Genomic DNA, 25,265 nt, shown 5'->3' on the forward strand with positions numbered 1-25,265 from the left:
TTTTACTTAGGTCTTTTAAATGAGATGCTTGAAGTACTCCCTCTTAAATCACACCTCTTCTCAAACCTTTCAATCTCACACCCATTTTATGGTTTTTTTAACTGTTTATATATAAAACACCCAATAATAAAATTTTAAAACAAACTTAATTAGAAAATATGAGTTCAATTAATAAAATATCATGAAAAATAAACTTTGTTCAATCATCCAACACGATTAAAATCATACTATACAATTGTTTATGAAAGATTCACATTTGTTATTTCCATTATTTAATTAGATTAATTAAGGAAGGTGATTCCTTACAAGTACCAAACACCACTTTTAAGCTTTTTGATGCTCTTCTTGACCTTTTTGGTGATTCAATGATAATTGTTACATAAATTTTTCATACTAAGAGAAAATCATTTCAATTGATTATGGGGATTTAATTTTTATCCTATGGATTGACTCATCTCAAAGCAAAGACTATGCTAATTAGATGACAGTTCTAGAATCATAGTCTACTTTTGATGTTAAGTTGGGTAAATAAAAACACAAGGATATTTCCTTCATAAAATGTGTCTCTAAGAGGGTTTTTTAAACATATCAACCCATATTCCTCACTTAAATTGACTTTGATAATATGACTTCTCATGAGTATTTTACACATATTGAGATAAGATTTGTTAGTCTTAGCCAACTTAGCCTCTCTTATCTCTTATTATGAAATCTCATGCAAAAGAACACCGCTATATCATATAATTTTTTCCTCAACAATGGTTTATTCTTAATGTCTAATTAACATAATTCATCATTCATTGTATGATATTTTGTTTTTTCTAAGCACTTCATATACATGGTTTTTTTGCATGTATATGAATGTCAATGTTAAGATCACAATCAAAAGCATGTAATTCAAATTGACAAATGAGGTAGATAATCAAACATTAAGCATTATCTTGGAGATTCCCCAACGTTTCTTCAATTTTATCCACTAAAATAGTTTTTTGTATTTAATGCAATGGCATGTATATCAAAGAACTATATTTATATTGTGCGCCTAAAATCCAACAAAATAGTCGCTAAAGAGGAGCATGTGCTATTGTTAACATTATTGAAGCTCTATAAAATATCATTTGTTATCAAGTTGTATCATATATGAGGGAAGAAAGCATGAGCCCTTAATTTGCTCAAAGCTAACTTCATTCTCTATATAAGATGATATGATTGGGTTCTTAACACGTATTTTGTCATAGTACTTATAAAACTCAACTATTTTGTAAAGTTATATTCTTCATGAAAATTTTTAATTTTGACTTCAACATGATATTTAATGTTACATTAAGAGTGCAAGCTCCATATCTGTCTGTAGAAAAAAAGGTGATAAAATATTGGTAATGTTATTATATTTATCAAATATGACACCAAGTTTCTCATAGTCCTTATTGTCTCCCTCAGTCTAGTCACAAAATGCATTCATGACTCATTATTTTTTAGCTAACTATTATAAATACACTAGGTAAACATATGTATTTACATCTTATGCCATTGCCATGTGCAAAGTACCTCTACTTTATTAATTTTAGTATTTTATATCCATAATTATTATGAGTGAGATGCACTTTTAAAGCCTTGACTACAAACATTCAAAGAGAAATAAACATACTTGAAATATCCTTCAATATCAAGCTGAATATTAAGAATTATCCTTAGATTTTTATTGTGTAATATTAGAAGTTGGTATCTTTTGAATTGATGTTTCGGGGGAGTCTTATATATAGGCAATTACTTAATCATGACACAACCAAGTCTTTTCATAAAACAACTTAAGATTCCCCATGTTTAATATAATTATATTTTCCTTCAAACTAGGAGTAGATTTAATGAGCTTTTCTTAGATCATATTCTAGATGAACCATAGTTAAGCTTATTTATGATCTTTCAATTTAGCATAGATAACATCCTATATGAAGCATTAGAAATTAGAGTTGTGTCAGATATTACCACAATACAGAATTCTGCTTCTTTGAGCCTCACAATGATTCAACCAATACATACCCAAAACAACATCAGATTCAGTTGAGGGTAATATTATCATATCAAACTTTAATTTTCTATCAGAGATTTCTACCTCACACATGTAGACTTAACTAGTTATCTTGTAATCATAAATAGGCAGAATAATAGATAAAGCATATCGTAATAAAATAGAAGATAAATTCAATAAAGCAAAGCACTTTTTATATACGAATGAATGACTAGCTCCACAATCAAATATTAGAAATATAAGCCTATCATCATATCGGGTGCATCCGTGACCTCATGCTCAATTAAACTATATACTCTAGCTTAAACTAGAGCTAGAATAATATAAGCACCAGATTATTTATAATGACAAAAATCTATCTCCCTATTGAGAAACCACGGCTTCAACTAAAACATTCATTAGCAAAAACACGAGGCGGGATTGCTCTCAATCTCCTCGACTACCTAGAGCTTTCATATCTCGCCTCAGAACATCTACATGTTCAATATATGGATAATAAACCATTTTATGCCCAATATGGCTTAGGAGTGCTAATAAATGACCCGACCCAAACCTAACCAAAAAAATATGAGTTTGGATTAACCCATTTAATAAATGGGTTTGGCTCAAGTTGAGTTTCCGACATGCTTATTAAATGGTTCAAATTCAAGTTGACCAGCCAATCTAATCTTGACCCAAAAATGATTAGTTTATCATTTTTCCTAATTTTTTTATTTATTTATATAATTTTCTTATTTTTCATTAAAATATATGATTAATAAGATTTTTTTAATTAAAAGGTGATTGAATCAGGTTGCTAGTAGGTTAGGTTGGGATCAACCTTTTTTCCCGTTATTAAAAGGATCGGGTTCAGGTCGACTATAACATATAGGTACTTCACTAACAGAACTCATAGGACTTCCAAAAATACCACCAATATTTATAGATATAGACGAACCTCTCTAGTAATCTCCAGGTTCAAATATACTATTCTTTCCACTAAATTCCCTTGCAGGAGTCTCTCCTCTAAATATCTTTCTACTAGTAGTTTGTCATTGCTGAGTAGCTATTATATCATTCTTGATCAGATGGGCTCTCCCCACTATCTCATAAATGGTCATAAATATGAAATAGCACAAGAGGCTACCTCAAACTATCTTTGTGACCTCTCGAAAGTCTATAACATTTCTCTTCAAAGGTGCTAATAAGCCGTGGAGCATACCATACTAGTACAATAAATTTTACCTCATACAACATCATTGTTCTGCTTCCCTGAATCAATCACATAAATGCTTTTTGCATTTGCTACTTGGCATAAGGATGCATAAGCCATTATCAAAATATATCAATAAACTCATCTCAAGGGATCATAGCATCCAATCTTCCCTGATAGTTCTCTTTCTATTAGCCTAACCACCAACGTTCAAACTTTAAATCTAATAGAAAAATAGCCAGAGGAACTTTCCAATCAATTGAGCACTACATACCATCAAAAGTCATTTTTAAATCCATAAGACCGTGATTTGTTGCTTTGGGTTCTACAACACCCCTAAACCTTCAAGACTTGATTCTTAAAAATATTTACAAATGTTTATCAATATCATCAGATTTAACCACAAACATCCAACTTTGGGCATTACCCATTAATTGCACTACCAATCCTGCCAACTAGGAAATATAATTAAAACTCAAAGCTCATGTTGTACTCTATATCGATAAAGCTTGACTATAACTCTGCTTACTAGTCTTACCTCTCTTGTTGATTCATAAGATACAATCACAAAATGCACGCAACTGAATAACACATGCATAAAAAATAAAGTTGAAATGAACACCTGACACTACCCATAACTCTCTCAACTATATATAGTCAATCTTATAGCTTTGTTACAATCAATTCCTCCAAACTATTGCTTTGATACCAAAACTTTCTCTCTGATATAACTCAACCATACATGACCCACATTCAAAATAGGTCATATCATGTTGGATTGTAACAAGATGGATTTCTCAAGACCTATTTGGAGAGAATTTCATTTTTTTCATTTATTTACAGACTACAAAACATCTAAATTACTTTTGATAAACATAAAAAACACTCATCATCAAATCTTTTTCGTTCATTTTATCTCACATATTTATACATCAATATAATTTTTTACAAGCATTCAATGGCATATGAAAGCATAGTAAATATCATGAAACTTATGATTGCCAAAAATCTATAACATGACAAATAAGAAGCTGCAATTTCTCTATATGCTTAACCTGACCTTTCCCCTTGCGCTGACTTGAAATAAATGCAAAATAGAAGGCATGAGTAATTCACAACTTAGTAGTCTATACCGAACCTACCTAACTTTTTTAATAAATAAACAACAATTATTAACCACAACAAAATTATAATATAAAATGAAATATTCACACAATACCATTATTAAAATAATGACAAAGCAGAAGAATAACAAATTACTCAAAATAGTGCTAGAATCTACATGGTCTTTGAACAATTCTAACAATTAAAAATGAAGAATATACAACTTAACTAAAAATAATATACATAACACAATGATTATTATATAACAAAAATTAAAGACATCACATCAAATGTATAGAACATATCACATTCATTCCCCTCAGGCCCTTATACCACCTAATAGATATCAAGATTCATAATTCAATCCCTCGTGACTCATTGTGATAGCATATCAGATAACATGCCCTTATAATTCCCAATGCTTAACATCATAGATATTCAAAGTTTCAGGCTCATATAACGCCCATTTAAACATCAGATTTAGAATTTCAAGCCCTTATAGCTCCCAACACAACATATTAGAACTCTTCCATTCAATAATGTAAACATATAAACATAAAAATAATTACATTCTTAGATACATTAAATAGTATTAAACTCATCATATAATTTAATAGAATGCCTTAAAGACAACAAAACAGACAAGAATATAAGTTAAACTTGCACAAAAATTTCCAAATTTTTATATCATAACCAAATTACCATACATTATTCTCAACAATGTTTTGAGACTTCTATTATACTCCGACAATTTTTATTAGCATAAGAATATTTTTCAGGATGCTTAAATTTGCAGGGAATGAAATTACCTATGAAAATTGATAAATAATATATCAAAATATATAAAATATTATAATCTATAACATATCAAAAGTTAAAGATGAAAGTTTGCTAGATGTCAAAATCTACCCGTTTTTACGTTGAAATTTCAAATATTAAATTAGTAAAACCCAAAAAATTATAAAAATCTGAGTTAGAATAAATTTAACCTCTCTCAATCCGAATAATATCCCGAACTAGTAGATGGGCGATGAACCATAAGTTGCCCAATATGGACTTTTTCTTTTTATATATCTCTTTGCTTCTCTCTCTAGTCGAGTGCCTTAGAGGAGAAATTGATTTGATAAATAGATTTTGAGTAGATTTGATATTTATCTAAAAATTTATTTCATAGCATTACGACGCTTAGACACCTAGCACCACAACACTCCCTTAAATTTAACCATAAATACAAAAAGCATGACTTTGTAGTGCCACAATGCTCCCCTAAAAATCCATTTTTCTCTATTTTTAAAATAGAAAGAAAGAGAGTTAAGTGCTGCAACGATGCATACCCCAACATCATAGTGCTCCCAAGGGTAAATTTATAAATGCATATTTTCACATATAGAACTCTCAAGACACGCTTCAAAATATAATTAATGCATTAAAAACATGCAAAGATGTCCATAGAACAAAAAATGGAGAAATGCAATCTCACAAGACTTATTAGATCATATTCATATTAGTTCAAAATATTGTTGCAGTAGATATTATAATACACCCCTTAGGCAACTCCGTCATTGAATATGTATCCCAACCCATGGCCCTAATATGCAATAATCCATTTGTCGAACCTCCATAGTAGTCATCAGCACCTTCAACGATACCGATCCCTCTTTATAGGCACCTAAGCCCATTTCTTCTTCTTTGTCATCTGCCTCTTCTTCCTCAGCGTTGTCTTGATGCTACTCATATGCTATAGAAACTAGAGATTCATAACCAATCATAGGAGAAGGATTGATGCATGTAAAATAGATACTACAACAAAATATAATTTACTTCATAAAATGTTACAACAGTGATCTCATTTGATTGACAATTTATCTGCATCCCTTATGTTTGGGAGGGGTCTAAGGTACATAAGGGTCTTGCAATGAGCAGTTGAGAAGAAAGACTTTAGAGTGTTAATTGGTAAGTTTTGCTTGGTTAATTCTAAATTTGCTAGCATCAATAAGCTAATGACACCATTTAGAATATTTCAATATCTTTTAAGTGATTTCTATTAGAAGATATTTCATTAGCGCTATGTTGAGTAGGAGTTATACAATTATCGCCACACAGAATTATGTAATGTAGTAGAGAGAACATTTGATATATGAAAAGAGAGATCCAAAGTATTAACTTACATGTGGTAGTTTCCTCTGGCCTAAATATTGTGTTCGTTTGTGCATTATTGCACAACTTCATTGGACGCCAAGCACAATATGTAATTTAATATGACACAAATTGAGATGCAGCATGATATGGTACATGTTAATGGTGAAGATCCAAATTTATATGCAAAAATTAGGGAGAGAATTCAAGACGACTCAATGTGATATTCAATTCTAATGAACTTGCAGAAGCACATGTACGCTTTTATTTTACTATGACAAATGTAATTAATATTTCATATGTTAATTATTGATATATTATTCCACTTATAGGTAAGAAGTCAACAATACCAATAAACTTAGTGCATGTCATACTTGATTTGCATGAAATAAAAAAAAGTTATATATGTATAATTATATCTTTCATCTTGTTAGTTTTGATATTTCTTATGTTGTGCATCTATTTCTTTCATTTCATGAATGTAAATATTTGCTCAAATTGATGCTATTGCATTATAATTAGCTTTACATTGTGAATTAATTATCTTGAATTCTGAGTTACACTGTAAAATAGTTTTAGAAGATTTAACAGCCCAGGATTTAATAAATCCCATTTGTAACCAAACAGCCCCTAATGCATCCTGGGAACCCTAGACAGCCGCTCTACCTGCGATCGCGAGAAGGGCACTGCGGCGACAAAGCAATCGGAAGAGAAGGATGGCTTACACAAGCGAAGCCTGAGAGAAGTCAGGATCAGCCCCTCGAGAGCTTGACGGTAAACCTATTCTCATTCTCCCATTGGCATCATTTTTTCACTGGCAGTTATCAAAAAATTAGGTGCCCTAAGGGCTGCGCCACGTCGGAGGAGGGGGGTTGGATTGGGTTTCCGGCAATGGGAGGTGGGAGTGTTTCATGCCTGAACATACTAAGTGCTATGAATAATTTCCAGCTATCTGATTGCTTTAAATTCAGTATCCATTGCATTGTGCATAGTTTCAGATTAGAATTTAGCATAGCGTGGTGCGAGGTTGTGGTTCGTCTTGATTTTGAGTTGAGTATGAAATGTACGACAATTGAGCTGAGTATGAAATGCATAATATGTGCTGCTCCTATCCTCTGTTCTACTCTCTGACACTCCCTCGAGACGGCGTCTGTATTCAATTGCATTGTTTAGTCCTGCAGCTGATATCGTGTTTTCAATCGTTTTGTGAAACTGGCAAGATATTTGAAATATATTTTGTGACACTCCCTCAAAACCGCGGCTTTATTCAATTGCATTGTTTAGTCCTGCAGCTGATATCGTGTTTTCAATCGATTTGTGAGACTGACCTGATAGTTGAAATATATTTCAGTCCGAACTCATTTTTGAAAGCCTTTTGAGTGGTTTTTCGATCTGTTGCGAGTCGGTAAAATTTGATTCACGTTTTCTTGAGTTATTATATATATTTTAAATATTATGTATACGTTCTCTTAAAATACCTTGAATTGCAAGCTGAGCAAGTAGTTAATTGGATATTTTATGCTGAATTTCATATATATATGAAATTCTTGATTTTCCAATTTGTTGATTGTATATAAATTCTTAATGAAAGAATTTATTGCTTGGTACGTGAATTGTGAGTTGAACTAGTCTTATATTGTGCTGTATTTCCAAACAGAATAAACAAGGAAAAGAACGACTTTTTATCACACCTTCTCCCGCAACAGCTTTCATTGACTTTTCAGTCACTAGCCATGCCAACCTAACTGAATTGATCCAAGCTTGGTTTGGATCAGTGATGGTATTTTATGAAGTATAAACACTATAAAAACCATTTGACAAAACCTAGCTCCCTCTCCTAATCATTCTTCAGTAATATTTTTTCAACCTCTTCTCGCAAGTTTTAGAGGTTTTGTATGTATGCATCCTCAATTTCTTCAAAGTCTTGTCGTTGAATTTTCCTTGACTACACTAGATTTAATGAAAGGAAATATTAGCTTTTTAGGATTCGTTTGGGACAGCTTTCTCGCTTTTGCTTTTCTAACAATAATCACAAGTTTGTTTGGCTTCTTACTGCTTTCTCAGAGTCTTTTACAAATTTCTATGGTGAAAAGATATTTTCGTACAATCAAAGCAGCTAAGTTACTTTTCCCACCATAACTTCACAATCAATTTTATAAAATGCTACAACTGTCCCAAACAAACCTTTAATCTATTCTCCTTTAGGATTTTGGATTTGACGATTTCTTAGGGTTTGAAGAGGCATACATCTATTCTTATGAATTGTATTTGGAATTTTTTATTTATTATAATTTAAAGATTTGGACCTAGACACATATATTTGGTTGAATTTATTTAACGGTTGTAGAAATAGTGGAATGTTCTTGTGTTGGGTTTTCCGGGAAATGATGATTGTTCATTATGTACAATGCTTTTGATTGAGGATTTGGCTTTAAGGTCTATGCTTTTTGTAAGTTTTTTTCTGACAAGAATTTTATTTTTGTTAAATCTAGATGCTTTTCTTATTAATGGTGGTTAAGAAAAGCATTCTTCTTTTTAGGTCTATCCTGTAGCTTAGGTGAGTAATTAAGTGATAGTGGAGTTAAGTTTTTAGTCTGGCCGGATATCTCTTTGGTCAAAAGTATATATTTTTTATCAATTTCTATTTGATGGATGAAAATTCGGCCTTGTAATCTAAAATATCCTTAAAATTTTAAGATTCTTCTGGTAATGCTGGGATATTTGCAACCTTATTTGGTCATTGGCTCAATATGCATAATTTTCCTTTTGATGCAGGTTCTCATTTGCGCCTGCTGTTATTACAGCAGGCGTTAATTTAAATTCTGTGATTATGGCAACCTTTGCCAAGCCCGAGAACGCTTTGAAGCGAGCTGAAGGTGCGTACATCTTCATTCAATGCGCTTTTTTTCTACAGCAATGAATAAAAAATAGGCCAAAAAATTAGAATGGTGCCCATTTTCTTCATTGTTCTTGGTTACCTGATATTATGATATTATTTGGGGAAGTTATTATTTTCTTTGGTTATTTTCTATATCTCTTTTTTATTGCTTGTGATGTTTATATGATAACAATAATGCTACCTCTTTCACTAATTTTCATATTCTTTTTTTCATTCTCTCTACTCAGCGATACTGGTTCGCTTTGTCCATCTCAATCTTTGTGTGTTTTCATTTGAATGTGTGTTTTATAGATTAATTAGAATTTTTAACATTTATTTATACTTTATTAAACTTGATTCTTTTCACATGAATATTGCTACTTTTTTGTTTGTTTTGATGAATTTTGGCCATCTGCATTATGCCATGAATTAACTGTCATTTGTGTGGTGTCAGAGTTGATAAATGTTGGCCAAAAGCAAGCTGCCTTACAGGCTCTTCATGACCTAATAACTTCAAAGCGGTATAGGGCATGGCAAAAGATCCTTGAAAGAATTATGTTCAAATATGTTGAACTCTGTGTGGATATGCGGAAGGGTAGATATGCAAAAGATGGTCTTATCCAGTATCGCATAGTGTGTCAACAAGTAAATGTCAATTCTTTGGAGGAGGTTATAAAATATTTTATGCAACTTGCCACCGAGAGGGCTGAACATGCTCGAAACCAAGCACAAGCCCTGGAAGATGCACTTGATGTAGAAGATTTGGAAGCAGATAAGCGCCCTGAAGATCTGATGCTAAGTTATGTAAGTGGAGAGAAGGGAAAGGATAGGTCTGACAGGGAACTTGTTACCCCATGGTTCAAATTTTTATGGGAAACCTACAGGACAGTGCTTGAAATTCTAAGGAACAATTCTAAGTTGGAGGCTTTATATGCTGTAAGCCACTATCTTTATAGTTTTTACTGATAAATGAAGTCGCGCATGAATTTTTGCTTGTTTTTTAATGCCTTTTCTTCTCATTTTATACCTGAATCTGCTACGCTTTACCCATCAATACACCATAGCTCACAACTTTTCATTTTTGTTGTCTATGATTTAAGTTATTGTTTCATTCATGTTACTTTCAAAGGAGTTAAGGAAAACAAGATCTTAATTGTTGCACATCTATGCTAATTCACTGTTATGTTCTACTCCCTTTCAAAATGTATTGGTGTTTTCTTACGTTGTAAAAGGGTGTTTACCTGGAATGTTAATAGCTTGAGCATATATGTTGTTTAAACTGTATTTTATTAAGGTTGAAGCCAATTAAAGAATTTGTAACACATTTAGACTTCCAAAATTTAGTCTTGTAAGTGCCTTAATCCAGTAACTTATATATATATATTCAATAGAAACAAATTGTTTAGAAATTTGCATATATTTTTGTTCACATGGGATCACATTGTCATCAAAGCTTTTCTAATTCTTGAGCATTCGAAACATGCTATGCTATTCTTTTGTGCTAAGAGAAATATGTTTTTATAAAATAAACTATTTTCCTTAAACATTACATATGATAGTGTATGCAATGCTTGTATTATTTAAGTGTTATTGTTGGGGAGTTTGTAGATGACAGCACACCGAGCATTCCAGTTCTGCAAGCAATACAAAAGGGCAACTGAATTTCGCAGGTTATGTGAGATAATACGAAATCATCTGGCAAATCTAAATAAGTATCGAGATCAAAGGGATAGGCCTGATCTATCAGCCCCTGAAAGCTTGCAGCTTTACCTAGATACTAGAGTAGACCAGCTAAAGATAGCCACTAATCTAGAACTATGGCAGGTTTGATTTGCAATTTCTTTTGAGTTCATGTTTTCTTCACAAACTAACATCCTTCTACTTTTAATATCATCTTTTGGTTAATTTCACAGGAAGCGTTTCGTTCAGTGGAGGATATTCATGGTTTAATGAGCTTGGTTAAAAAGCATCCAAAGCCTTCATTGATGGTTACATATTATGCTAAGTTAGCAGAAATTTTTTGGGTTTCAGAGAGTCACCTTTACCATGCTTATGCATGGCTTAAGTTGTTTATCCTTCAGAGAAGTTATAATAAGAACTTGACACAAAAGGATTTGCAATTGTTAGCTTCATCTGTTTTGCTAGCTGCAATTTCGGTGACCCCATATGACCATCACCATGGCGCTTCACACGTGGAGCTTGAAAATGAAAAAGAGCGCAATATGAGAATGTCAAGCCTCATTGGTTTTAATGTTGATCCCAAGAGAGGGACTAGAGAAACGGTATTTAGGTCTCCTTTTTAATTTATCTGTTAAGTATTCAATATACTTATAGGCACTAAGAGTTATTTCTTTATGACTAATATGCAGTTGTCAAGAGCAGCGCTCCTTTCAGAATTGGTATGTTTCTTCATATTACAAAAAAGGATGAGAGTGGAAATTTGATTTGATTTTTTTTTTTTTACATTTTTCTCTTAATATGCCTTTGTTTCTTCATTGTAAATCAATTTGTTCGTCTCTTTCAAGAAAGAATATATATATATGTTGTTCTGTAAAGCAATATCTAATTTTGTTTTATCTCAGATTGCTATTTGCGTTTCCAATTTCTAGCTTCATGTCAATATATTGCATATGTTTTATCATGGATTGCTTCTTGCTGTTTCTTGGTCGATTTTTGGTGTTTTTTTTTTTTTTTTTTTTTGTGGCATGCCTAAGGATCTTATGAACCATAGCATTAACCAACAATATTGGTTTCTATTTCAAATCATTGTAACATTAAATAATTTTCTTATGAAATTAGCATGCAAATTGAAAGAGCCATGATGGTGAGAGTAAATTAACCTTTTAATTTTATCATGTGACCATTGGTTTTTCTATTTAAGTAATGCCATTAATCATTTGTACCCCCTTCGTAATCATGATAACAACTTGCAATGTGATTTTAGAATCATTGTTTTGTTATGATGGACATGGGATGAAGGTGCTAGTTATATTTAAAAAAACTATAATGCTTTCTTTCGTCATTGAGCTTTCCTTTGGTTTGAAGAAGTGGCCAACTTCCTTTGAGGATTATTTTCTTCTCTATACCTCTGCCAATTTTCTGCCAATTTTTTTTATACGAGCTAAGATTTCATTTAATTTTTTTGATACTTATGTATCAATAGTTGAATCAATACAGTTCCATGCAGTTCTATGACAATTTGAACAATAATGTTGTCATTTCTGTTTTTTTATTTCTTTTCTTGTTCCAATTCTTTGTTGCCTGCCTAACTTGTTTTTCTTGTTATCTTGTGATAGCTTTAAATAGATAATTCTCATGTGTGGAAGGCTCTTAGGAACAGTTTTTTACAGTGAAAATATGCAATGCAATACAATATCTAATAAAACTGTTTCCGTCACATTGTAATACTCTGATTACCATTTTGCATTTATATTGCTAAAAAAAAAATTATCTAGTTTGTGGTTATTTGGAGAATTCCATCTTTGCAGTCTTCCAAGGGTGTCATGACATGCATATCACAAGAAGTGAAGGACCTTTACAATCTCCTTGAACATGAACTCTCGCCTCTTGATCTAGCTGCAAAAGTTCAGCCTTTTCTTGCTAAAATATCCAAGATTAGTGGCAAGCTCGCATCAGCTTCTTCTGTTCCTGAAGTACAATTATCCCAATATATCCCTGCTTTAGAAAAGCTTACTGCTTTGAGAGTTTTGCAGCAGGTACATTTTTTTTTTGTTATTTCCCAATAAGCAATGTGATTCGTGATTTATGTTGAGTTTGCCGATTTAATGCACCTGTCCGTTCAAGTGCACCTCTGTCCGTTCAAGTGAATGCTGACTTCAATTATTAATTGTTCATTTTGATGTTATGCTTGTATTGATATCACCAAAATATACCTCTCGAAGATGATATGCGATGGTGAATATCACCTCTGTTAGGCTAATAAGATGAATGGAAACTATATTCTTTATGTATGAATTATCTTTTTTGGCTCTGAGTTTCTGGTGTGTATGAATTATCTTTTTTTGGCTCTAGATTTCTGCGGTGTACCAGACGGTGAAAATCGAGATGCTGTCAAAGATGATTCCTTTTTTGGAGTTCTCTGTCGTTGAGAAAATATCAGTTGAAGCTATAAAGCATAATTTTGTTTCAATGGTCATTGATCATAGAAAGGGTGCCATCACTTTTATCAATGAGGTATGCACTAACTAGCCAACATACATTATTGGCAATTTCTTCTGTGCAAGATTCATTCTTCTGACTAATAGTATCTTTCTTCAACTTTGGGAAATTTGTTAATACGGCAACTTAAATATTACCATAGTAATTGGCACATTTGATTTGTACTAGAATGCCAAATATCTTAACTACACTCCAACATTTATCATTTTTCCCATCTAATTTTTTAATGTATCTCTTAGATTTAATTTCTATGTATGTTCCTTCTTGATTAGGTTTAGAAAGTTCAGTCAAAATTAGATCTGCAGGAATATGTTTTGCATAACACACGCACATGTATCAGTCGTATTAAGCATAAATGTCAATAATTCTGTTTGTTTGAAGGAACGTTGTACATCATGTATTGGCTATTGCAATGGTAAAAGTACAAGTATTAGGCAATTAATTTTGTGTTCCACCCGAGCGGAAATAGTGATTTGGGTTAAATTATTGTCCTCTTGAGCTTGTAGAAAGGTTGCATTGCCTAAAACCTGCTTAGGGCCATTTTGAAATAAGGTCTGATTCATTTCAATTTTTACAAATGCAATCTTTTGTGTTACTTAAAATGAAGTTTACAAGATCAAAAAGGGTTCACTGATTGCTTGAGGGTTGATCTATTCATGAAATTTGCTCTGTTTTTGCCTTTGAAGTATGGACACTTCTAAATACCTTGTGTTCATGATTCCCTTTCCTCCCTTCTTTGCTTATATTCCCTCCTTCCTCCAAATTCAGCCCGCTTGTTCTCTTCTTCCCATTCCCTCCTTCTTGCATATATTCCCTATCCATCCCCCTTCTCGGTAGCAAGGCACCAGGTGGGGTATTTCCTCATCCCCTCCAAAAAAATTCACCTCTTCATCTTCCCTTTGCATGTTATCTTCTTGATTCTCCTTTCTTCCAATGGGGCCATTTTAGTATGAAACTCCAACATTCGCGTCATCATCTCCTCCATATTCTCAAACTCTCCTTCTATCGCTGAAATACGTTCATTCATTGATCCCACATCGGCTCGTAGTTTCCCTACTTTCCCTTTCAGCTTTTCTTCCAATGCCTCAACTGTTTTCCGGCCATCGGTACTCGGATCAAGGCTTTAACATCAAAAATCAGCAACTTTGACATGAATCTAGCCTCCAAACAGCAAAATTCAGCGACCAGGAAGAAAAAACTCAGCAGAAATCAGTGAGGAATGCTGATATTGCTGAAACCCTTGTTGTTGCTTTCGCCCGGTTCTGCTCGTACGACTCTTGCTGGACCGACTGGTTGAGCCGGTCCCCTCCCATATCACACATCTTGTGAGGCGTCACCTCACATGGCATCCAATGAGGCATGCTCATTGCGAATTTCTTGAAAAAACATTGAGGTGCTCCTTATATTCTGCAGTTTTAAATGATGCTTCTAAGTTAGATATATACTTGTTAATGTCTTAAACAGTTTATTAGTTATGTCCTTTTTTAGTGTTCTCAAAGCAATATATGTTAATGAAAAGTCCTCTATTTTTTATTTATTTTGATTAGTATCATTTTACATTACTAGTCCATATAATGTGTTGTAATTTTGCATTTGTAATTAAACTTTCATTGATATGGACTTTGTTTACAATGAAAAGATTTTCATTAACTTTATATGAATTACATAGAAATAATATATTATCAAGAATATTAATTTGATTATTATAAATTATTAGTTCTAAGAATTTATAATTCATCTTTCATTTGTTCAGTATTGTCAAAATTTTCTTTTATTTTGTAAAGCATTTGTATATGATTTGATATTTAATCCTATGATGCATTTAGATAAAATATTTAAAATTATTTAATTTATATTAATAATTTATAAAATAGAACTTTGAATCTATGGTGTATCGTGTCATAATATTTATTGATGTTGTGTTGCTGTGTGTGTCTCCATACTCATAAGTGTAGCTGGGAAAATTGAAGGATTTATTCATCTGCAAAATTATGGGAACGGTTTCAAAATAGTTCTAATTAGTGGGTTATGTGCTAAAATAAATGAAAAATTAGATTAATGAAGAACATAACCTTAAAAAAATTACGTTAGTTCTAAATAATCAATTTGATTTCATGCCAAAAAGTTCTATAATAAAAACAAATTTGTTAGATTATGGGAGAGTATAAGGAGAAGAAAAAAGATCTTAGTAGGGTTGTTATTAATCTTGAGAAGGCATATGATTCAATATAGCAAGAACTAATTTGATGCTCATTGATGGAGAAAGCATGAGTATGTTTAAGTAATTAAAGATATGTATGGAACGATGACTAGAATTTTTTATTATTGTAGGATTACATTATAATCAATATTAAGTCTATATCTTTTTATAATGGTTATGGAGATACTTACATGGGATGTTCAAATGGAGATGTCTTATGTATTCATTTTTCAATTGAAACATTTCTAATCATTGAGTCATTTCTTAAAATAAGTAGGAATATAAAACATTGGAGAAAATGCTTAGAAAATAGAAAGCTATAATTAGCAGAATTAAAATTAAGTGTATGATATATATTGCTAATTCAGCGTGATATTAATAATTAACATCCAATATAATTAAAGTTAAAACAATATCTTGGTGTGATAGTCTTAAATATTTTGGATCTATTATGCATAAGAATGAGGATGTAAATGATTATTTAATTTTTAGAATTAAGATTGGGTGGTTAATGGAGAATTACCTTTATTTGTATTATGCAATAAGATATTATGATTTTAAGATAAATTTAAAAAAAATGCAATTTTTATGACTATATTTTATGCATCTGAGTGTTGGGTTGAAAATTAGTAGTTTAGTTGAACCTGATAGAAATGAGAATGTTAAGATGGATGCATAGAAGACTAGGAATAAGACATGATTATGTTAGGGGGTTACTTGGAGTTTACAACTATTGATGATAAGATGGCTGAAAGTAGACTTGATGATCCAAATGCATTCAATGAAGGTTAGAAAAATCATCCATTATATGGCTAGATAAAGTCAAATGTTTAAAGATTAGGAAGGAAAATTGATAGAACTGTGCTAACATGGATGGAAGTTGTCCAAATCGATTTGCAAAGAATTGGTTTAACACCTCAAGCAATACTTTACAGTAATGAATGAAAATAATGAAAATTAAGATTAAAAAAGACAACCCAAGCAGTTGGAATAAGATTAATAATAATGATTATGGTGATGTTTATAATGAATGGTCACGTGGGATTTTACCCAATTTATGTGATGGATTATCATCAGATACAGATGCAAATGGATATGATTTTGCGTGGGCTATACTTTGATTATTTTCTTAGCATCTTTATAAACTGTGTGATCAAGAACATCAATTTTTAAAGTTATCTCAAATATTTTTCCCATTATTAAGAGTTTTCTGTTCATTTCTTATGTCTGATGTCAATTAAATTAACATAAACATAATTAATTTCCATTTCTAACATGTGAAAGCAGTTCAAAGGCAACGGTTTTTATTTTCAATTTAGAGTTTCTCTACGAGTAAAGTTTAATTGGTAGGAATATTTAATATTTTCATTTTAACAACACTTGGGACTATATGTTTATTGAAGGGTAATTATTGGATGTGTTCTCGGTTGTATGCATAAGTTTGTAGTTATTCTTGGGCACTCATATATTTATTCTCAAGTCAGAAATGTTTTGTAAAGATGCCAGATATTTAGTTTCAAGTTTTTATGACATTACTTCTCTTACAGGACATTGAGTCTGACGGGCTTTGCGATCATCTGATGAGCCTTGCTGATTCTCTTAATAAAGCAAGGGACATGATTTATCCCCTAGTGAAGAAACAGTCCAAAGTGTCTGAAAATCTTTATGGTTTAGCAGAAATTGTGGAGAAGGAGCATAGGAGGCTTCTTGCAAGGAAATCTATTATTGAGAAACGCAAAGAAGAACATGAAAGGCAGATGCTAGAAAGGGTGAGTGCTAGACTCTTTTTTTTAAGATATGTCAAACAGTAACTTTGAACCACCAAATCAATGGTTTTAGTTGTTTTCATTGAAGGAAAGGGAAGAAGAGTCAAGAAGGCTAAAACAGCAGAAGACAACTGAGGAGGCAGAACAGAGGCGCCTTGCTGCTGAATATACTCGCAGAGAAGAGCAGAGAATTCGCCGTGAGATTGAGGAACGAGAACTTCAAGAAGCCCAAGCACTACTTTTGCAAGCAGAGAAAGGGCCTAAGAAGAAGGGCAAAAGAGTTGCACTCGAAGGGGTAAGCTAATTATTGGACATATTTATCTTTCTAGGGACTAATTTTTGCAAGTCTTTTATTTTTAAAAAATTTTATTTCCCTGCCTTGTTGTGCTTCAGCAGTTGCTGTTTAGGAAATCGGATCTGGATGGATTTCCAATACTTAAAATAAATACTAATATTATTATTAAGAAATGTTGTTACAAATTAAAAAAAAAAGGAAAAAAAAAGCTGGGTGATTCTTAATTTAGAATAGTTAACTACTTCAACCATTCGCATGTTCACAAACTGATATTCCTGTTTTTTGGATAGCCTGCCTGAATTAATCCTTTTTTTTATTGGATAGGCCACCTTATTTAATCCGTTTTCTGGATAGCCTTCCTGAAAGTTGACATATTTAATTCCCGTTTTTTGGATTACCATGGCCTACCTTTCCTCCCGACTCTCTGCAAAACAAAAAAACAAAAAACAAAAAAGTGTGAGAAGTTTAGTCCCACGCTGTTTTGAGTGATTTGGTTTTGCTCTATAAAAATAAACATATGCATGGAGCATTTGCTGAGCTTGGCAGGCAGCGAAGGCGGTTTGCCTGCTGTTGGTGGGTTTTCGGCAAACTACTCGATTAAGTCTTTTTATTTTGTTAAACGAGCCACAAATCAAGCAGCTCGTTAATAGGCTTGACAAGCCTAAAATGAATGAGCTTGAACATGAACACGAGCTGAGCTCGAACAGGTGTTTTCTAAATGAGCTCAAGCACAAACAGAGAACAAAAACAACTCAAATCTTGTTGAACCGAGCTCCGACAGGGTCTTGGAAAATGAGCTCGAGCTCAAAGATGATTAAGCTCGGTTCGTCTCGGTTCTTTTATTACAGCCCTATTGCTAAGTGCTCATTTTTTTGTCTCGTGGTTATGTTTCTATTTCAGAGGTGCTGTTATGGTTGCTCTGTACTTGATTAGATTATCTTTTGTCAATGGCCATCTTTTGGAACTGAACTATTTAGATGCTAATTATTGTTATGATGAATTAATGGAATTTTCTGTAGTCTGATTGCACCCCAACATCTTGTTCCCTACAGTTGATATTTACTCCATATTTTGTACTCTTGAATTTGATGACTATAGTAATTGAAACCTAATCCCAGGCTTGAATAATTTAGAACTACGAAGTTGGGGTAAGAAATTCAATCTCTGATGCTTGTGCTCGTACAGGAGAAGGTTACAAAAGAGGCCATTCTTGAGATGGCCCTAAGCGAACAACTTAAGGAACGGCAAGAAATGGAAAAGAAACTCCAGAGGTTTGCCAAAACTATGGATTACATTGAACGAGCAAAGAGGGAGGAGGAGGCTCCCCTTATTGAGCATGCATTCCAGGAGCATTTGGTTGAGGAACAAATCATTCATGAACGCGAGCAACTGGTTTGCTTCATTATTAATTTCTTTTAAATGCTGTTTTTTCTTTTTTTTTTTGTTTGTATTTTACTTGCCACTACGACTGCAGAGGGAGATTGAGCTTAGTAAGCAGCACCATGTTGGTGATCTCCAAGAGAAGAAAAGGCTAGTTCGGATGCTGGAAAATAAGGTTCCCTTATTTAGGCTTTCTTTATTTCCTTGTTTCAGTGCAAGTAGATTGATTTCTGTTTTTTGTATTTTTGGTAATAATGGCTGGGCTGTGTAGTTTACTGTCTCATTTTGCCTTTTCCCAGTGCTGGAGTTATCAGGGGAACGCATTGTCACTTCTGTATCTGTATAACTCGGTGAATTTAACCCAGAGCAACTTTTGGGGTTTATCCATAGACTTGCCTGGGAGTTGCATATTTGAAGTTGTTTGTGAAGCCTTTATCTGTCTTTGTTTTATTTTGCTTAAGCTGCGGTTTGTTTGGTATTTATTGATGGAGAAGTATAGAGAAAATCAATAGGATCTATATATGATATTTATTGATTTAGAGAGAGCATATGATAAAGTTTCAAGAGTGGTGCTCCAGAGAGTTCTAGAAAAGAAAGAAGTTAATAATGCTTATATTTAAGTCATTAAAGATATGTATGTATGAGCTGTTATTTGTGTTCAAACACAAGGTGGTTTGACCAAGTATTTTTCTATTCCAATTGGATTGCATCAAGTATTAGCTTTAAGCCCATATATTTTTGCTTTAGTCATGGATGTTCTTACTCGACACTTACAATAAGATGTTCCTTGGCGTATGCTTTTTGCTATTGATATTCTTTTTGTTGATAAGATTAGAGAGGTAGTTGAAAGAAAATTTTGATTATGGAGGTCAACCATAGAGTTTAAAGGTTTTCATTTGAGTAGATCAAAAACTGAATGCATGGAGTTTAATTTTAGTAGTAATAGTTATAGTGAGGGGATTGTGACTTTGGACTATCAAGTGATTAATAAGAGTACACGCTTTTGGTATCTTGGATCTATTGTTCAATGTGATGGTGAAAGAGATGTTGATATTATTAGTAGAATTGAAGTTGGATGGTTGAAGTGGAGGAATGCATCAAGCCTATTGTGTAATTGAAAAGTACCCCTCAAACTTAAGTAAAATTCTATAAGATGGTGGTGAGACCTATAATGCTTTTTTGGCGCAGAATGTTGGCCATTAAAAGTGAAGCATAGAGTAAGTGTTACATAGATGAGAATGCTCAAGGAGAGAGTCACATTAGATGTTTTGGACGCATAAAACGTCGGCCTTCCGATAACACGGTTAGGAGAGTTCATATATTGGATTCAGCCTATATTAAGAAGGTGGAGTTAGACGTAAAAAGAATTCGCTAGAAAATTTTAGAAATAACTTTTTTTTTTATTAAATTTAAATGAAAATTTGAATATTAATAGGACACAATGGAGAAAAAAAGAATTTATGTAGCTGACTCCACATAATGGGATAAAGGATTTATGTTGTGGTATAAACATTAATGAATTTATCATTCATGACTAATAAGAGGGCCGTTGGTCTTTCAAACTACAACAGGTGCATCCCATCTTGAAATTGCACATGCATGTGAACTGTATGCCTTATCCATATGAATAATCAAAGCTATAGACATGAATTGTTTTTATAAAATGGGATTTTACTTGAGCTAAATAAACAATAGGATGCATGATTAGGAATTGTGAAATTTTTATTGTGGGAGGGGCTTCCTTACTTAAGTGGAGCGTTTCCCAATTTTGTGGATACTGTGTAAATTATTAGTTGTGGGTTGCGCTACTACTCAACTAAACGGATAGAATAGTCTATTCGGCTTATTTTGAGTTTTGGACTAGTGAAATGAAGCCGGTGCTGCATAAAGTGCTTAAATTCGTTTATGTTTCCTATTCTTAGTCCATTTTTATAGCCTTATTTTATGAAACTATTTACTGGCAACTTTAAGTCGTGCATATATATATATATGTAGAAGTTGTTGCTTGTGTTCAAACACAAGGTGGTTTGACCAAGTATTTTCCTATTTCAGTCGGATTACATCAAGGATTAACTTTAAGCCAATATCTTTTTGCTTTAGTCATGGATGCTCTTACTTTACACTTACAATAAGATATTCCCTGGTGTATGTTTTTTGCTATTGATATTCTTTTTGTTGATAAAATTAGAGAGGGAGTTGAAAGAAAATTTTGATTATGGAGGTCAACCTTAGAGTTTAAAGGTTTTTATTTGAGTAGATTGAAAACCGAATACATGGAGTTTAATTTTAGTAATAATAGTTCTAATGAGGGGATTGGGACTTTGGACAGTCAAGTCATTAATAAGAGCATACGCTTTTGGTATCTTTGATCTATTGTTCGATGTGATAATTAAAGATATGAGGATATTATTAGTAGAATTTAAGTTGGATGATTGAAAGTGGAGAAATGCATCGAGCCTATTGTGTAATTGAAAGTACCCCTCAAACTTAAAGTAAAATTCTATAAGATGGTGGTGAGACCTGCAATGCTTTATGGCGCAGAATGTTGGCCATTAAAAGAGAAGCATAGATTAAGTGTTACAGAGATGAGAATGCTCAAGGAGAGAGGCACCTTAGATGGTTTGGACGCATAAAACGTTGGCCTTCTGATGACCTGGTTAGGAGAGTACTTATATTGGATTCAGCCTATATTAAGAAAGGTAGAGGTAAACATAAAAAGACTTGGCTAGAAAATATTAGAAATAACCTTTTTTTTATTAAATTTAAATGAAAATTTGAATATTAACGGGACAATGGAGAAAAAAGGATTTATGTAGTTGATCCCACATAATGGGATAAAGGATTTATGTTGTTGTATAAACAGTAATGAATTTGTCATTCATGACTAATAAAAAGAGCGCCGTTGGTCTTTCAAACTGCAACAGGTACATCCCAACATGAAATTGCGCATGCATTTGAACTGTATGCCTTATCCATATGAATAATCAAAGCTATAGACATGAATTGTTTTTATAAAATGAGATTTTATTTGGCTAAATAAACAATAGGATGCATGATTAGAAATTGTGAAATTTTTATTGGGGAGGGGCTTCCTTACTTGAGTGCATCGTTTCCCAATTTTGTGGATACTGTGTAAATTATTAGTTGTGGGTTGCGCTACTACTCAACTAAACGGATAGAATAGTCTATTCGGCTTATTTTGAGTTTTGGACTAGTGAAATGAAGCCGGTGCTGCATAAAGTGCTTAAATTCGTTTATGTTTCCTATTCTTAGTCCATTTTTATAGCCTTATTTTATGAAACTATTTACTGGCAACTTTAAGTCGTGCATTCCACAAGTTATTAAACATTGTAAAACAGTTGATGTTCCAAATTATAAACTTTAGTTTATCATGTTGATTAAAGACTTGGCTGTGAATGCTTTAAACTTTTTCCATGGAAATTAGATAAATGCAGGCTATCTGTAAGTTTTGTACTGAATTTCTTGAGTGGAAAGGGCATGCTTTAATCCCTGATGATGGCATATTGGTGGATCCGCCACATATTTGATTATTACAAGAAATATCAATAAATTTTTTATTCGTTTCTTTCCAGATTATTTTCCAGAGAAGAATAGAAGATCAACGTGATGCAGAATACAATCGCCTGAAGAAAGAGAGGGAGGATAAGTTCAACCAGCAAATATCTATGAGGAAACTTGATAGAGAAATCAAAAGGAAGCTGCTCTTCTACATCAAATCTGAGGAAGAGAGACTGACCAAACTTCACGAAGAGGAAGAAGCTAAAAAACTTGAAGGTATCAGTTTCTTTGCTGCTAGATGCATTTAAATTTCATTTCTGTGACAAGGTTATCTTGGGCAAGAGTAGTAGTTGTAAATAAGGATTCTAGATTTTTGGAAAGAATCTTCTTTTGCTAGCACCTACAAGGATGATTGATTAAAAAACCTGTCTTTTTACCTCATCATAGAGGCAGAGAGACGAAAGAGGGAAGAAGCCGAACGAAAGGCAAAGCTTGATGAGATTGCAGAAAAGCAGAGGCAAAGGGAGAGGGAATTGGATGAGAAGGAAAGGTTGAGAAAGGAAGCCCTTCTTGCGAGGGGAAATGAACCTTTGCCCAGGTCTGCTGATTCTGTAATTACTCCACGACCAGCAGAGCCATTAACGGCCACCGCCACCGCAGCACCATCTACTACCAAGTATGTCCCCAGGTTCCGCCGCGAAAAACCAGAGGGTGCAGCTGCGGCCCCACCGCCTGAACAAGACCGGTGGGGTAGGCATGATGATCGACCTCCACAATCAAGTGATAGATGGCGGAGCGATGATGGTGGCGATCGCAGGCCTTCATTTGGCGGATCAAAGTTACCCGCTTCAAACTCTTCATGGTCTTCATCAAGAACACGGGTTTGATCCCTTCATCCTCTGCAGCTCTAATTATCCAGAGAGAAAGGGAGAACTGTCTTTGTAGACGGCTTGTTGCGTGGAAATTATTTTGTTAACAGGTAGAGGTGGGACATTTTGAACCATGCTGGTGATATTGTTATCACATTCTATTGCACGTCTTTGAAATCATGTTCTGAATACAACTGCAACAAAATCTTTCCGTTAGTGACCTAATTATGCACCTGGATAATAGCTGAGACCTTTCGCTGCAATTAAATGTGATAAAATTTCAAATTTGTAAATAAAGTTGCTTGATTTTGTGTTTGTTAAATCCTTTTGAATCTGTATTAGATGGACAGTAAACTAAAATAGGATAACTGGTCGGATTTGTGTTATTCAAGTTGCAAGCGGGTCAGGCTCAGGTTTATTTTTGACTCTTGCTTATTAAACTGGTCAAGTGGTTCAGTTTAATTGGATTCGGGTCGAACTTGAGCCTGACTCATTAACTCATTGTAATACCCCTATATCCAATGACCTACATCTGTGTTTAAGCACCTCTTGTACTTAGGATTTCAATAAATGTGTAAATCTCTACTTCATTACTCACAGGCACAGTAACTCTCATAATCTCTCTTTTTTCAAATGGAAGTGTATGCTATCACTCTCTACCTTAAAGCGAAAGTGAAACCATCTCTTCCTTCACAATTCACATCCCAAAGCCAACTCCCAAATTGCCTAATTCCATTGCAAGCAATTCTTCAACGATTATAAGCAACCATCCATTTCAGTAATTGTACGTGCTAGAAAATTTGTATTATGCAGAGTGTATTTTACGTCCCAGTATTGTACAAAGATTTATCATGCACACCTAAAAGCATTAAGATCAAAAGAATTTTATGTGAAAATTTCGGAAAGGAAAAAAAAAACCACGGGGCCAAACCCAAGTGAAAAATCCACTACATATTAGATGATACAAAAAACTTTCTTCCTCACTGTTAAAGAAGAGAATACTATTTGAGAATAAAATGTCTAATTTCTCTTTAGTAGTATTACAAAAGTATGGTATCCACAATTGGATAATTGAAACCTAATACTAGGTTTAAATCTTATCAAAAGTCTAAAGATGGCTGCGGTGGTAGTTGTCCGCGACAATAGCTGGTGGTAGTAGTCAGTAACAATGGCTAGAAAATGTATGAGAACTCTCTCTAGTTCTCTTTATTCTCGCTCTTCTTCTTATGAGGATAATGAGACTCTATTTATAGGCTTTTCGAGATGAGCATTTTAGTAATTTGAATCAGAATCCAAAACATCATTATACGGTTCATTTAATTCCTTTGATCATGAAGCATTTATTCAACATTTTAAGTACCTCAATGATGTCAGAATTGAGTGATCCTAGACTCATTGGTTTTATCTAGTCCATCCACTAAATTCTATTAAAAGCATGTCAAATTTAAAGAATATTTGGTCATCATATTAATGTTTGAAGTTTCCGATTATACTTTAAGTGTTTGATTTGGGCTATTTAAGTTTGAATTTGACCACCTTTGGTATCATTGAGTTCATTTCATTGAAGCGTACAACTCAACTATAAATTTGCTGAAATCGTAGTTCATATGATCTTGAATTTAATTCCCAAAGTTTCTAATTTAAAGTTTTTTTCTTGGAGATATGTGTTGATCATGCCGATTTTTAATAGATATATGAGTTATAATAAAAAAATAACT

At 33.1% G+C, this 25,265-nt stretch overlaps 1 protein-coding gene across 1 annotated transcript; it reads left to right on the forward strand.

The window, feature by feature from the left end:
• The first annotated feature begins 7,077 nt into the window (after positions 1-7,077).
• Positions 7,078-23,862, forward strand: LOC110093921 (eukaryotic translation initiation factor 3 subunit A-like). The gene is made up of 14 exons (XM_020818978.2): positions 7,078-7,235; positions 9,237-9,337; positions 9,794-10,275; positions 10,948-11,163; positions 11,253-11,621; positions 11,709-11,738; positions 12,828-13,055; positions 13,372-13,533; positions 17,266-17,487; positions 17,573-17,779; positions 18,965-19,171; positions 19,254-19,334; positions 22,753-22,954; positions 23,126-23,862. The coding sequence occupies exons 2-14, from the start codon at positions 9,292-9,294 to the stop codon at positions 23,563-23,565; spliced, it is 2,892 nt and encodes a 963-aa protein (XP_020674637.1). The 5' UTR covers positions 7,078-7,235; positions 9,237-9,291; the 3' UTR covers positions 23,566-23,862.
• Positions 23,863-25,265: the final 1,403 nt, after the last annotated feature.

The sequence above is a fragment of the Dendrobium catenatum genome, unplaced genomic scaffold, assembly GCF_001605985.2.
Source record: "Dendrobium catenatum unplaced genomic scaffold, ASM160598v2 fragScaff_scaffold_370, whole genome shotgun sequence".
Taxonomy (NCBI): Eukaryota; Viridiplantae; Streptophyta; class Magnoliopsida; order Asparagales; family Orchidaceae; genus Dendrobium; species Dendrobium catenatum.

What these genes read in the sequence shown, in the direction of transcription:
- LOC110093921 (XM_020818978.2), top strand. Translation starts at nt 9,292, where the DNA reads ATGGCAACCTTTGCCAAGCCCGAGAACGCTTTGAAGCGAGCTGAAG. An exon ending in CTTTGAGAGTTTTGCAGCAG is followed by an intron (nt 13,056 to 13,371) that starts GTACATTTTTTT and finishes TTTTGGCTCTAG; the next exon opens with ATTTCTGCGGTGTACCAGAC. An exon ending in TTCGGATGCTGGAAAATAAG is followed by an intron (nt 19,335 to 22,752) that starts GTTCCCTTATTT and finishes GTTTCTTTCCAG; the next exon opens with ATTATTTTCCAGAGAAGAAT.